We start from the raw sequence: 15814 nt of genomic DNA on the forward strand, positions 1-15814 counted from the left end.
GTTCAATCGATTCTAGATTCAAAGTTATGAAATATTTGTTACTCAGGATGTTATTTATCAAAATGTGGCGACAGTGCTTAATGAAAGAAGAGCAGGGAATAATAATGTGGCCCTCCATTAAAATAGATTTAAAAAATAGGTTTTGTTTAAAAAACACAATGTTTTGTTACAAATTTATATATTTATTCAAAAACTCTGAAGACCGTATAATACCATCTCCTTCTCTATTAAGTCGCGCGTATAGAAAAACTTATGAAATTGCATACAGTTAATCAAAATTTAGTTAATAAAGTATACATGCAGTTATTATATTCTAACAGAGCGACGTTTTTATCATCGAGCGTGAACAAAAAGAAGAAAATAAACGGAATGTATTGTTCGAAGTAGACAAAATTTATATAACATTAAAATCTAAACCTATACGGAGAAAAAAGTTGGGTTGAATTTACTATACAGCGAACCAAACGCGTTTTAGCTGAAGAAAACAGAATTTCCGGTTCTTATGACTAAATTTTTTCGGTTATTATAACCAGAAATTCCGTTTCCTTCAACCTAAAACGCGTTTGATTCGTTCACAATCTGGTAAATTTAACCAAATTTTTTTTTTCACGCATCCCAATGAACACTAACAGTAACATAACATCAATGTTATAATTTCCTGCTCAACAATGTAACATAACACGCGCGTTACATTACATTTACGTTGTTGACTGGGAAATTATAACATTGATCTTACGTTACTGTTAGTTGGTGTTCACTGAGTGTATCTCAATTTTTTTTTTTTTTTTACAATCTTTATCTCTATCCTATTCTTCTATAATTCATATCCTATTTTAATATTTTCGATATCTATTTTATTTTCGAGGTCGCACCTCGACGGTCAGTTTTCCGCGCGCGCATCCAACGAGGAAGCGATCGACCGATCCTCGTGGGTACGTTTCTCCTCAAGATACTCACGCGATCTTGTAGCAAACGTTGCAGATCCATTCGACCTCCTCTTTGTCGCCGGTGTGACTCCTGATCTCGACGCGACACTGCCGGCATATCCGATGCCTGCAGCGCGTGCACACCGTGCCGACGTTGTAAAATCTACCGAATGGAGCGCCGCATCGCGCGCACTTGCGTCCTTGGTGCAATAGTTCGCCGGACGCCTTGAACAGGCCCCTTCTTCTCAGGTACTGTAGATCAGCCTTCAGCCTCCTGCAAACACAAAGCCGAACGCGAGTTAGTGGAGTGCCCCCTCGCAACTTCGAACTTCGCGAGCAAACGTCGAGATCATGACGGTTGAGACGAAAAGAGAATTCCGGTAAGTAAATAACTGTTGGCTTCAATAAATAATTATATGGAAAGAAATTAGTATCAATTCAAAACTTATATTCTCATATATAAGCAAGCATATATAATTTTATACGAAGGTAAAACTTTCTCTTATATATACAGAAAGAAATTCTATATAATTCTACTAGAAATATCATATTCTTGTTATTCGAGAATAATTTTTATGAATTGAGAAGAAACAATATTGGAGATAGAAAGAATGATATCTTCAAAGAGATAGAAAGAACGATATCTTCAAAGTGATACAGTTCTTAGTTTGAAGAAATCGTTCTTTCTGTATCTAATATGTTTTTCTCTTAATTCATGATTATTCTCGAATAGTACAAATATATTTAAGTAAGTTTTACCTTCATATAAGATTATATATTTTTGCTTATGTATGAAAATATGAGTCTTGAATCGATACTAATATTATTCTGAATATCTTCGATTAAATTCAAGGTAATAGGTAAATTTTAAAAAGAACATAAAATTATAAATTAGTGGTGCGTCTTCAATTTTGAAGAATTATACTAATGTCGCTTCATATTTGACCGCGGGAATTCGCTGTGCTAAACGTAAACTTGTCGTCCTTCCTATTCTCTTCTTACCGGGATTCGCTTCATACTCATTTGAATCGTTTGAATATTTCATCGCGGTCATCTTCGGCTGCCTGATCGTCCCGATACCAACTGTAATCCAGTTATCGATCACTTCCGAGTGAAGAACGGACTATTCGAACGTACCGTAACGTTGTCCGAGCGTTAACCGTTTCCCCGGGCGTGTCGGATTTTATGCGGCGAACGTGCGACACGCGATTTTATCGCCTAGACACGTAGTTATGCTCATATATATAATCATTGTTTGCTTCCAGTCGAGAGCACGGCTAATTAACGGCCGCTCGCGCCATTCGTCACACGTATACACACGTGCACACGCGTACGGCGAGCGCGATTATTCATCGAACGGTAGAAACGGACTAGTTTACGAGAGCCACGAGACCAAAGGTATATATCTCCGATCACCGGCTTCTATCCTCGTTCTCGTCTTCGTGGCGCGCGTTAATGCCCACGACTTACTCACGCAACTGACGCACGTGACGCGCCGTGTTCCTCTAGCCATGAACATAACCGTTTCATCACACTTCGGCGGCCGCAAAAATCGCGCGGCCAGATTTTCTTCCTCGTCGAGCGCGAACGAGCGCACGCTTAACCGCCGCATTAGCGAGCTTTTCTCGCTTCGCGTAAAGACGGTAGCGTTCTCCCTAATTAAAGACGAGCCTTACATGTTTACACGTTTGTTTTAAACGTTCCCTCTTTCCGACGCAAGACAGATATTTGACGGAAAAGAAGGAATCTTCCGTTTAATTTTCAAGCGGGGAATCAACCGATCTCCACCTTCAACTTTCCACGGGAATTCGTGCAACGAAGGAACTTTCGCTAATTGAAAATCCCGGAAGAGATGAGACGAGATTATCGAAATTTGCTCTTCGAAGTGCGCACAAGATAAGAGCTTTCGTTTGACCTCATTCGTCGCTTTGATACGCGAAACAGAAAGTTCTCGTCGGATTTACGCAGATTAATTAGATTCGCATAATTTATCGGACGTCTATGATTAATCATCGATCGGAGATTAATTAATTACGTCAACGCGCAGCACGTCGAGTATTGGGGACGGAAGCGTAGCCCGGGCGCGCGCACGTTTATTTATAACATTACGTAATCAGACATTTGCTTTAAATGTCACGCAGCTGACTACTGCAATTATGCAATTAACCGAGCTAACTTCAATCAATCTCGGCGAGCGCGCTCACGAATCCGCCTGACGATTCTTCGCGGCGTCACGGAGCATCGCGACAACCCCAGTCAGGTGTGATTGCAGTGACGAGTGACGAGTCTGATCCCGCGAGGTCATCCCAATCAGAAGAATCACCGATCCACCACTGACGACGTTTACTTCCTCCGTCGCAGAAACTTTGCCGACCGCCGTTCAGTCCCCAAGTCGTGGCTTAAACTCCAAAAGGAGGCAGCGCGCGTCTTCCCTCGAGCGCGAAACGAGCTTCCGAACGGCCGTTTAATCTCTCGGAGATCGCACGCCGGCCAGTCTCCGTAGGATTCGCCGAGGTGAAAAAAGAGAGAAAAGGGAGTCTTCGCGCGACGACGGCACGCGCGACACTCTTTGCGACACGTCCGATCGCCGACGACAGTGTGTGACTCACTATCGTCGTATCTAGGCTCCTTCTGTTATAAAAAGATCCACGAACGTACCACGCGCGCACGAGAAAGAGAAAGATTGCTACACCTCGTCGCTCGTTGCCAACGTGTCGCGCGCTCCTCGTGGGTGTTCCACCAGGTATTACACCCCTTACCCGATTCCCACTCGCGCTAACGCAACCCGCCGCCAAGTTTAACACGGCCGAGGCGACAAAGGCGCTTAATTCCGCAATAATGCCGCGATCAAACGGACGTCTCGCCCCGGATGACTTGTCCCTGCCACCGTTACTCAGCCCCTCCGTCTCGCGTTTCTTCCCGTTTCGGATGATCGGTAATTCCGCGCGGCGGAATTCTATTTGTAATTTCACGCGCCGCGTAATACGACAAAACATTTGAGTCGCCGAGCCGTCCGATTCCTCGGGCGTCTTTTTACGGGTGGAATCACGTCCCGAGATACGTCGCAAATTATAGGTCGAGTCTAAAACGAGCTTGAAGCTCCTGATCTTGACGAAATTACCTTCGTCTTCGAGTCGGTTTCAGCAACTTGCTAGTTACACCACTCATTTCGCGGACGTGACCCTTGCGAAAGATTAAAGCAGTTCGTGACTATGTTGCAATACTTGTTTTATTATAATACAAAATATTATTATAAGACAAAGAGAGGTCTAAGCCTCTGAAAGTTAACAACTATTAGGCAAACTCACTATTGTTTGTTCAAAGGAAGATTTCCTCTTTCCAAGAATATTACAAACTTTATCGAAGAAAAGCTAGATCCAGTTAAATGAAACAAATAAATCTAAGTTTTATTTTTAGTGTTTTAATTTAATATTCTTGATTGAAGTACTCAACTTACTAGAGTTGAAAATATATATTGAATAAATTTGATGTTTATAATGAACTTGTGAGATATATTTGCGGACATACAACTTATAAATATTTGAAACACGTAACATTTACTGTAATATATATTTTTCTCTGTACGGCCATTCTCTCTCTCTCTCTCTCTCTCTCTCTCTCTCTCTCTCTCTCTTTCTCTTATAAAACACAAAATTAATTTGCAGCTTCGCAAATATAATCCCACGAAAAATCTTTCGTAAAATAAAAAACTAATAAAATATTATGAAAAATGGGTCTTTTTCAAAAATATGTATATCAACTTGCGGCCTCCGTCGCAATATTGCGCTTTGCGGATGTAACGTTTCGTTTATGAGATATTCCGAGGACTCAGGTGTTAGGATAATGAAACCCAGTCCGCACTACCTATTCCAGTCCTCCTCCTCCTCCTCTTTCTCTCTCTTCCTCCCTCCTCTTTCCTCTCTTTCTGTTTCTCTCTCGTTCTCCGCGTCGGGTCAGGTACGAACAATGAATCGCGCGAAGGAATAGCGATAGAGAACAGCCGGGGAGTAGAATACCAATAAGCCGTTGCCGGTCATCCGGCCCAGGAAGAAAATTTCCATACTCGGCGATGCAAGTTACCTCTCCGCGATACCACCGGCGGGAAAGACGCGCGAGTTTATTCGCGAATAATCTTGCGGCGTACAATCGATAACGAGGATGACGACTACTCGGCTTCATCGCATCGATGACATGGTTGCGTTGGGAAAATTCGATTCGATGACGACGACAACGAGGAACTTCCACCGGCGGCTGTCAGCCGTTTTGAAAGAGAGAGAGAGAGAAAGAGAGAGACGAAACGAGATGATAAATTACACGACGACGATGAACGTCGCCGAGAACGGTGGGTCGCGCGCTGCAACGATCGCGTGAATGCACACGAGGCTACGCACCTGGCCGCAGTCCACTTCCGTCTTCGACAGTCGAGAAAACTCGAGAACAGTCATTGCGCTCACATCCGGCGGAGCAACGACAACATCTCGAACAGGATCAAACGTCGTGATCGAGAAAATATAATTCGCCGTGCGCTCGTATGCGTGTTTGTTTATCGAAACTATGACGCATCGGTCTCACGTTTTTTCTGCATCAGCATTGACCGTCACAGTCCCAATACTCAACTCAAGAAAATAGCGCTAGCTTCTCTATGTACAAATATGTAAATGCATTATTTATCCAATCGTTTATATATATATATATATTATATATATATATAATATCTATTATATATATATATATATCAACGATTGGATAAATAATGCATGCGTATATATATATATACGCGAGTTCACATGTAGGTAATTTATATGTAAATATAATAAAAGATTTCTATGTAAATCTCGCCGATCGGGGACGCATGCACGCAGACGGAGATGCAAAGGAAGCGAGAAAGAGCTGAGGAACATTGAGTCGTAGAGCAAGAATCTTTCTTTCCGCTCACTCTCGCGAATCCCGTTGAAAAGGCAGACGCGCTTCGATTGCGTAAAATATGAGCGCTTTGCATTAATGTGGGATTTAAAAGCGAATAGGCGTGCACATCCGGTTGCTCGCGCTGCCATTTCTGAGGAACGAGATACGCTTAAAGACGGCCCGTACCGGTTGAAGGCAATCACGTCGGCGCCGGTCTATCTAATTCCTATCGCGGTGCAAAAACATTTCACCGGATCATCGTATCATCGAGGAGCGATCGAGAATACCTATTGAACACTCGCGGATCGACACTGGAGAACTTCATTCGACATGCACGTGATGATCCTGAAAGCCTCGAACGTAAAGTCCAAAACTCGCGTCATCCTGCTAGACCCAAGTATACTTCTTAATAAAAACAAATCACCGAGTGATATTGAGTGATAAAAAATGTTCCACGTGAATTACGCAACAGAAAAAGATTCGGCAAGCGATGAGAGACTACGAGATGGACTATCGGTGACGACACCGGTTCACATCGTTCGACACATCTTCCAAATCGTCGTGACACGCGAGGCACGGTTGCAAGAGTGCTCGACGCCAGAAGATGGCGAAGATCGTACGAAAGCACGCCGACGACACCATTAGCGCGGAATCTTTCTTTGTGGATCACGTCGCTCGCCGGACGATCACCCGGACCACTTGGACCTGAACCTTGACATTAACTCGACAGTCGCATCCACAGTCTCACACGAGCGCACTGCACACAACGCGCTCGAGAGCCAAGAGTGTCATCGACGACAGCCGGGGAACTCGCAGACGTACCTGGACCACTTTCGCAGCGGCCGCGATCCGATCGTTCGAGCGGCCGTCGGGATCTCGTCTTATCGAGTCTCGGAGCGAGAAATCGAGCAACTTCCGCGCGATCGTCAGTTCCTTCGGCCGAGGGGAACGCGAGTGTTCGCGCGCGGCTCCGCGACCAGGTCGGGAGAACACCTCGCGAGCTCGGCTCGTCGCGATCTCGCCGATCGGCGAGCCCGCGCGCCGATGCCCCTCGGCACGCTTCGCCTCGGCTGGCCTCGGCTCGAGAGCTCGACGGGGCCCCAACAGCGGGGGCGTGACTGGACGTACATTAGACGACAGTAATGCCCCGTGGACGACGTAAACCGCGTTGGACGCCTAATATGGCCTTTCCACTCGGTTCCCGTGGAGACCAGCTCTCGCCTCGCGTCCGGGAACAGTGGATTTCCCGCGAGGACGCGCGATTATCCGAGCCTGAGAAGATTCGCAGTGCGCGAGGGATTTCGGGGGAGCCCGGATGGGCCGCGGAAACGGAGAAAATGGCGGAGAGAGAGAGACGGGTGTACAAAGAGATCGGTTGTTTTCACTTCGTCTTATTATTCGGGGTCAACTACTTGACGAATGAGTCAGAGTTCAATTTTTATAATACGCTGTTACGAAGGTGTCTGACTCAATAGTAGAAGCGACAAAGTCAACTATAGTGGACATCAGAAAGAAAGAGAGAGAAAGATACAGGACTTAATTATCTTGTTTCGGGAATAATTTTATCGCTGAGTTCGGAGGTTGATTCGAGAATTTTCTCGAGGAGACCGATAACGAAATATTTGACGCGCAAAAGATCCCCATCTTCTCCCGATTTTATATTCGCCAATAAACATGCTGCTTCAATCTCGCCCCGAAAACCCCTTGTACTTTCCTGCACTTACCGCTCAGTTCAGAGGTTGATAACTATTTAAGAATTTTCTCAAGGGGAGCGAAGTATTTGTTGCACGAAAGTTTTCCACATGTTGCAGCTTTTGCCGATTCCACGCTTATCGAGGACACGATTACGGTTTAAGCTTTCGCTAGTCGCAAGTGTGTCTAATACGTTCATAGCTACAACGTATCGCTGTTGCTATACGGACTCAAAGTCGAACTCGTCCTTGCCAATGTTTTTTCTTTGTTCTTTTGGCTCCTCAGTGTTTTTTACGTATTTTACCGTCTGGTCTATTAGCCAGGTGTTAGTGGAAAAGAAACTGTTTCAAGAAGCAGAGGAAAATGAATGAGAAAATCAATGTATCTGTGAGATACATTGCGACCGTTCACGGGTGAAAAATAGCCGCGACTAACGGAGATTTAATCTCATCGCGGAAACCCCTTGTACTTTCTCGTGCGATCTTATCGCTCGGTTTGGAAGTTAGCTGCTCGAGAATTTTCTCAGAGAGAACGATAACGAAAGTATTTGATGCACGAAGAATTTCCATGTTTTCTCGATTTTATGCTTGCAAACAAACGTGACGCTTTAATCTTGCCGCGTGAAAACCCCTTGTACTTTCCCTTACGATCTTATTACTTGGTTCGGAGCGTGACAGCTTCTCGAGAATTTCCTCGAGGGGAACGAAAACGAAGTATTTGATGCACGAAAGATCTCTACATATCCCAGTTTTCCCCGATTCTACGCTTGTCAACAAACACGATGCTTTAATCTCACCGTGGAAATTTCTTGTACTTTCCCTTCGATCCTATCACTTGGTTCGCAGCGTGACAGCTTCTCGAGAATTTCCTCGAGGGGAACGAAAACGAAGTATTTGACGCACGAAAGATCTCTACATATCCCAGTTTTCCCCGATTCTACTCTTGTCAACAAACACGATGACTTAATCTCACCGTGGAAACCTTTTGTAATTTCCCGTACACGATAAAAAATGTTGTGCTAAATTTAACACATTTCGCGTGTCCCAAACGATCCACACAAATTTTTGTATTAATTTGACACAAAAGTGAACATGTTGAAGAGCAACACAAATATTACATCAAAAATTAACACAAAATTAATATCTGTAACATCTATAATATGTTAATCGCGACAATGAATTACAAAGTATGTTGCTTTAACACTTACACATGTTGAATATCGACTCGACACAAGTTATTGAGATGACACAGGCGCAATGTGTTGAATTAGCATACGAGTATGTTGGAAATTTAACGTATAAAAATTTTAACAAAGACCGATCTTAACACAAGCACGAAATATTTTTTACCGCGTAGAATCTTATCACTGAGTTCGGAGATTGGTAGCCACTCAGCCGCTCAGGAATTTTTCCGAGAAGAACGTCGACGAAGTATTTGATGCGCGAAAGATTTCCACGGAATCCAGTTCTTCCCGATTCTACGCTTGTCGGCCAACACAGTGATGGCTTCATCTCGCCGCGGAAACCCCTCATACTTTCCCGTGCGATCGGGTGAAAGTACCGATGTATCATTACACCGGTGACCGGGGTGCGCGGTGACATCGATGCTTGGCGGACAGTTTTGATCGCCGCGCACCGTATAACTCTTCGGGCTCGCAGCGTTTCGCGCGAAACACGCATCGGCATTCCGCGCTTATTTATCATCGCGACAAATTACGAGATGCTCCGACGAGAATATCACCGCGGGACTCTTCAGGAGCTCTGCAATCAACTTCGGTAAGAGGATGTGAAGTTGAAAGGGAAAACAAGGGCAGGAGAACGGCGAAGGAGGTTCAAGATCGCGTACGATTCGAAGATATGTATAATCAACGGCCGCGACTTCGAATGACGCGCGAGTGTCTTAGGAATCTTGACAGACACGACAGGGGAAAGGGGGAAATCAGGTCACGCGGGTCAGTGTTTGAGTGCAGGGTGTCGTGTCTCAAGGATGACGAGGACGTTTTTGCCCGCATCGTGGCGAAATGTGGAGCGGAAGAGGGCGAAGGAGAGAGCAATTATCGTCGGATAAGGACCCGCGGCCGTGCGGCATATCATTCGTCTCCCGCCGAACAATAACTTTCCCGTCGTTACGTTAATTAAATTGCCAGGCACATCGCAAGAATGCTGTCATTAGCTTCTGAACCGGCCGGCACACGTGAACGCCGTGATTCCGCTTTGCGCGATTCAGAGGGCAAATTGCGCAATTACAAGGATGGCTCCCCCCTCTCTTATTTGCCGTGGCTCCTACGAGAGGATCTAATTTGCGACCAGAAAAGACGGACAATTAAAGAGATACATGATCGACGGGAATTAGCGCTCCAGCAACTCGGGCGCAATCTTGATTCGGCTAATAAAGAAACAAGCGAAACGAGGCAGATGACATGGAGAGAAAGTTGAGAGAGAGAGAGAGAGAGAAAGAAAGAGAGAGAGAGGTATAGACAAAATAAAAATAATACAAAATAAAAATATTTTTTGACAAAGAACCGGTTTTATAATAATTTCTGCAGTTGATTTCGTTTCTGCAACTAACGCGTTTCTTCAGTTTATTTTACACCAAAAAAAGATTTAGTAATAAGTATTAAAATTTGGTTAATATTTACCGACCAAATATTTGGTTGCAGTAATCAAATATTTAGTTGGCAAATATTAATCAAATTTTAGTACTTACAGTCTTCTAATAAGAGCGTGACCAGATAAACTTCTGTTTGGAAACCGTTGCATCGAACAATTTTGAATGAATAGATAAAAGAACTCTGCCCTTACAACGCATTAGATAGAAAATCCCAGTTATTATTCAACTTTCGCCAAAGAATGATATATTTAACGATGAGTACTGGAATGTAGGGAAGACGAAGGCAAATTGAATTACAATGCAAATCAGATTAATATAAGCTTTGAGATAATTGTCGTTAATTTTGTTTGAAACGAGTGCAGGGGAAGCGGGCGGAAATAACTAGAATGATAAAACAGCTCGTTTAAAACTAATGATAACGACTTCAAAAAGCTTATATTAATCCAATTCGCATTGTGATCTAATTCATTTCGGTTTACCCTACGGAGAATTTGAATGCCAAGAAAATGGTCAAAATTTACCAGAGAGCATTAATAGCATCTGCCGAAGTGATTTCGAAGCGAAGATCAGGATTAAATCTTTCAACACGGCAATGGCCAAAAACATTGGAATCGTCTTTATTTCCAATAGAAGGCAGAAAATGGCGATGAAACATTAAACTGGCCATTACAGTTATCAGACGCAAGTCCAATTAAAAATGTCTGGGCATTAATGAAGATAAAGTTGAGTAGAAAAAAATATACACGACGAAACAGATTCGTTCAATATGACCGTCTTTAACTCGAGAGTATGCTGTAAAATCGGTGAAAAGTATGCCTCGAAGATGTCAAGCAATAATTAAACAACGACAGTGATTAAACGACTTTTAATACAAAAGCGTTGCAGTACTGATTGCGTAATGCATATGCAATTGTTTTCATTTTCTCATAATAAATAGTTGAAAAGTTATATCGGTCACGCTTTTACTATACAGACTGTATTACCAAATCCTTTTTTCCGTATACATTTCATTCCCTGTGCGCCGTCCGCGAGTCGATTCCACTCGATTTCGCTCGACTTGACTCGAGCGACTGCGAATCGAGCGCGAGTCACGTGTCGGTCTCGCTGCGGGCTCGTCAAAATATCGTCAGGTTCGGTGCGTCGACCCTACCGCGCGCGAGGAAGCGGTACGAGGCAGAATTTTTCGTTGCAAGGCGCGACGTACGGCGCAGAAATCGCGACGACCGCGGTGGCGGCGGTGGCGGCGATTCCCCCGTAGAGACACCACGGTAGGTAGGTAGGTAGGTATGCACGCGCGCCGGAAGTACCGTTACTCAACCTTAAGGTTTAAGGTCCGTTCTCCAGGTAACCCGGCTCGAGCCTATTCGACCGGACACGCGCGGATTTCCGCGTTCCGTCGAAGCGATCGTTAAAGCTGTCTGTATATCCATCTGCATGACCTCTTATCGGAGGAAACGCATAATCACGATCGAAATATCTCGTCCCGCGAACGAATTCGGGGAGAATTTCGCGAGTAGGAATTTTTTTTCCGGCGGCGCCAGCGGCTCCATCGATTCCGAGCGCGAGGAAATCCTTAAAGTAATTTTCTCGCGTGGATGTTCGCTCACGAGACGAAAGCACCGTTGATAAAACCGACACAGCTTATCGATCTGTATTCCCAGACAGCACAATGTCAACAAAATCGGAACGTAAGACGGCTTAAGGGGATCCTAGAGTCGTTCTATTTGATCGCAAATTGCTAGTACTATATTCGTTACTGCACAGAATTAAAAATCCTTTTGCACATTTACAATACACACGTTAATGTAGACGACAGTTGATTTTACTCGAAAAAGGAAAAAAAGTTAACAAAAATTCTTATAATTATAAAACTTCTTTTCGTTTTCCGGATAATTTTTATCGTCCGATCAAGTGATAGACTTTATCCGATGAAGTATCCGATGAAATTACCGATGCAATGATCGATGAAACTTATTTCATCTTCATCAAAGGCACGACTTGATCGGATGAAACGATGAAATGATCGGACATTATACTTGATCGGATATATTCGCGCTTTTTAATTGGATTATCCGATCAGATATGACCGGATATTTTCCTCAGCGTACTAATAATTTTGCCGTATAAAACAGGACGACTCCAGGATTCCGTTAAAGGCATCATTAAGACGTCCTTAAGCCGGTCTTGACTTTAAACATTGTCTGGGTCACCTGCCGAGTTTGCTTCACTCGGTCCCTCGTTTACTGCCTCCGCCGAATCCCCCCGCTTCCTCCTTTCTTCCCCTGTTTCTCGCCCACGAGAGGCTCAATTATATCTTCGTCCGCGCTTCTCGCTAATAGTTTTCCCGCGCTGTTAATTTACGGAAGAATCCGGTTACCTTCAATCAGGTATTTCCTTCTGCCTCCGACTTCCCCGACTTCTCCCAACTCTACCATGCTTTCGTCTCGAGCGACAACCGTACCTATTATGTACCGTGCGTCCGTTTGCACAGTGATAACGCACCGCGAGAAATCGCAGATAAAAGTTAATTTCTTTTTGCCTCTTTTATAAGAGAAAAACACATTCTCACGTGCGTCGCGCGGTATTATCGCGCGGTCTCTGGTCCCGGTAATGAGCATCTATCGACGACGATATTCGCAGCTCCTCGCGATATCCTCGGAGCCTAATATCGCGACGCGCTGATACGCAACCCCGGGTCGAAATATTATGCGGGTACACGCATTGTGTGCGCTCCTTCCAGCCTCGTGTGAAAGCGCCATTCCGGCCGAGCGACCGAGCGCGGCTTCGCGAGACACAGAAAAGAGACGAGACTCGTTCACACGGGGGGTCACAGCTAGCCCCAAGGGAGCAGTCATTGACATTGAAGGAAGAGTGCGGACGAGAGGGAGACGGAAAGAGGCAGAGAGAGAGAGAGAGAGAGAAAGGTGGAAAGGGAGAGAGAAAGACACCGTCAAGAAACGTGACTAATATGGTCTCGCCAGTGTCTTTATACGCCGCCTCGTCTCCTCCGATTTCTTCGTCGCGAAAGTGCACGACAACGACGAAGACGACGACTACGAGGAAGACGACGATAAGCTCCTTCGCGCTCCCGTCGTCGCGCAAAGACACGTGGTCGCGCGAGACCGAAAGAGAGACGGGGGAAAATCAATCCCGTTTTCCATCGCGGCGGATTTTCCTCTTCAATCTCGATTTCGCGCAATACAGATTTATATATGCGGTACGATTTGATCGAGGAGAACTGGTAAAACTGCTCGCGGCGACGTTGGTTGGCGCCAACGGTAATTTAGCAAATTCTTGTCTAGGTCTCGTGTGATAGACGAGACTACGATCTGAGGAAGTGAGATAGCGAGGGAGATGGAATTCGTTAATTACGGGGGAATAAATAAAGTCCTCCTCGCGTGCGCGTCTTCGCGAAGCGAGGCGAGAGGCGCGAGCGCGAGAAAATCAATTCTGGCGGCTAATGTCGAGTCATGAATGTCAAGAGTTTCCTCAGAGAAATTTTCCTCTCTAATCCTCACGCCAAGAGATCCGCATATACGCAAGTGAGGAGAAGAAGAACGGATAGTAAGGCAGCTCGCAGCAACGGTTGACGCGTAATTTCCGCCAACCGTAATTTACTAAATTTTTGCCGATGTCCCGTACGTTCCGAACTGGAACACACGTGAAACGCGAAACTGTAACCCGGAAGGAGAAAATAAATTGTTGATTGATAAGAGGAAGTGAATGTCTCTTTCTCTTTTTCACTTCTCTCTCTCTCTCTCTTTCACCTCCGCACTTTTCCAAGCGAGCACGAAGAATGAAAGACGCGCGTGAAATTTAATCACGGTGATTGACGCCGAAGCTGCAAGAACGAGTTCAGCAGAGGGGGGGGGGGGCGGGGGAGGGGGAAGAAAGACACGAATTTNNNNGGAGGAGGAAGAAAGACACGAATTTTCTTGGAGAAATTTTCCCTTCCGATCACGATTTCGTCTCTCTGTATGTAGGATAACCGAGGAATTGACGCACGTACGTGCGCATGCAAAGCTGATCGCGTACAGCAGCGTCATCGATGACCGCGATAGATTTTAATTAACTCGAATTTTTTCCTCTACTGCTCACTCCCTCCCCCCCCCCCCCCCTTTTTTGGGTTTTTTTNTGCGAGTCTGTGGTCGAAAAAGGAAAAATAGGCTGCTAATGAGAGTTTATTGCGAGGGTCGTGACTCGCCACGGTGCGCGGAGGCGCGGTAGATAGCGGTTTTCGATATTGAAAACGATTAAAGAGTCGTAACTGAGCGTAAGATACGGTAAGCGTGCGCGAGGGTTGAAATTGCAGGCGCAACCCGGCGCAATATTAGCAAATTACACGGCGCAGTGGCATTAGGCGGCGCGCAGAAGACGTAAGAATGTGTCTAATTACACACCCGTTCCGCCACGAAGACTCGTTTAAGCGGCAGATTATCCGCTGTTGAAATTTCGCGAAGCGCTTCAGGTACGAGCGCGACACGACGACTCATTTTGCGAGCTCCCGATGCGAGTGCATGAAACTTATTAATAAAGTACACTGATGATAATGATGTAATATTCGAGATAATTTCCACTCCGCATGAAATACTCGTTACATCTCGAAAGCGTCACATTGGACGCGTTCGCGACTTTCTGCGATTGAGATGAGATCTGAGCTTCTGCCTTTTAAACACGTCGACTGCCATGGGGGGCCACCGGCAATGTAATATCGCCGTGTCTCATGAATTTTCGCATAAAACGTAACCGTGTATAACAAATTATTAGTAAAATTAATGAGATTATTATTAGTAAGATCTCGGATACGATTGGAGAATTATTATTCAGCACAGTGGAAGAAAAACATTGCTACATTCAATATAATATTTACTCGATCAAAATCAAATAAAATAAACTACTTCAATACTCCTTAGTAAATATTTACTTGAACGTGGCAATTCTTGTTTTCGGTGTAGCGAAACCACGCATCGTTGCTACCGCATATTTGTTGTAGCAGCAATAAAATTTAGTCAGCACAATCAAATTATCGAATTATTCGCAATTAGAGCAGAAACAGTCGCCAGGATAGAAAATACTCTGCCGGGTGAATTTAGCACACGTTGATTTGCTGTTATAACAAAATAGCCTCTCCCTATATTTACCGATTTCTCTTTACAGCGAAATAATTTAGAAATTCAGCAAAATAATCCAGCGAGTGGCCGATTATACAGTAACTGACAGATTTTGTCGCGTCATAAATCAAGCTTGTTATGCAGATTATTCTTCTCCGTGTACGCGAATTGCACTTATTTACCGTATTTTTGGCAATTCGAGCTTTTGAGTTAAACGTTGAAATAATTGACGGAAATCAGCATGGCGGTGTTAACTAATCGAAAAATGAAAAAGAGCGTCCAGGTGTTTCTAACGGGTCTTCTCGATCAGGTCTTCAGGATTAATAACATACGATTCTTCGCGATTGTACGATTCATCGACGGATTCCGCCCGATTCGTAGAGTCACTCGCTCCAACAGCACGCAGCAGATGCCTGACGCAGCCGATTCGACCCCGTCGAACCGCCCGCGATAGCAACGTGGTATTTACTATCGATCGCGATTTGACTCGGATACATCCAGCGCGAAACCGGCGGACTGTAATTCGCCGCCCGGCGCGGAAAAACTCGCAGAACCGGCTGTGCCGTATTT

At 44.8% G+C, this 15814-nt stretch overlaps 1 protein-coding gene across 1 annotated transcript in view; it reads right to left on the bottom strand.

Annotated features, from left to right (window-relative positions):
* LOC106748849 overlaps nucleotides 1–15814 on the bottom strand; it is a 67396-nt gene that overhangs the window by 47645 nt on the left and 3937 nt on the right. Inside the window, exon 2 of the mRNA XM_014627738.1 lies at nucleotides 958–1200. Coding sequence (XP_014483224.1) covers nucleotides 958–1200 — 243 coding nt within the window. The remainder of the gene's footprint in view (nucleotides 1–957; nucleotides 1201–15814) is intronic.

The sequence above is a fragment of the Dinoponera quadriceps genome, unplaced genomic scaffold (genome assembly GCF_001313825.1).
Source record: "Dinoponera quadriceps isolate SergipeBrazil2010 unplaced genomic scaffold, ASM131382v1 scaffold1889, whole genome shotgun sequence".
In the NCBI taxonomy this organism is placed as follows: Eukaryota; Metazoa; Arthropoda; class Insecta; order Hymenoptera; family Formicidae; genus Dinoponera; species Dinoponera quadriceps.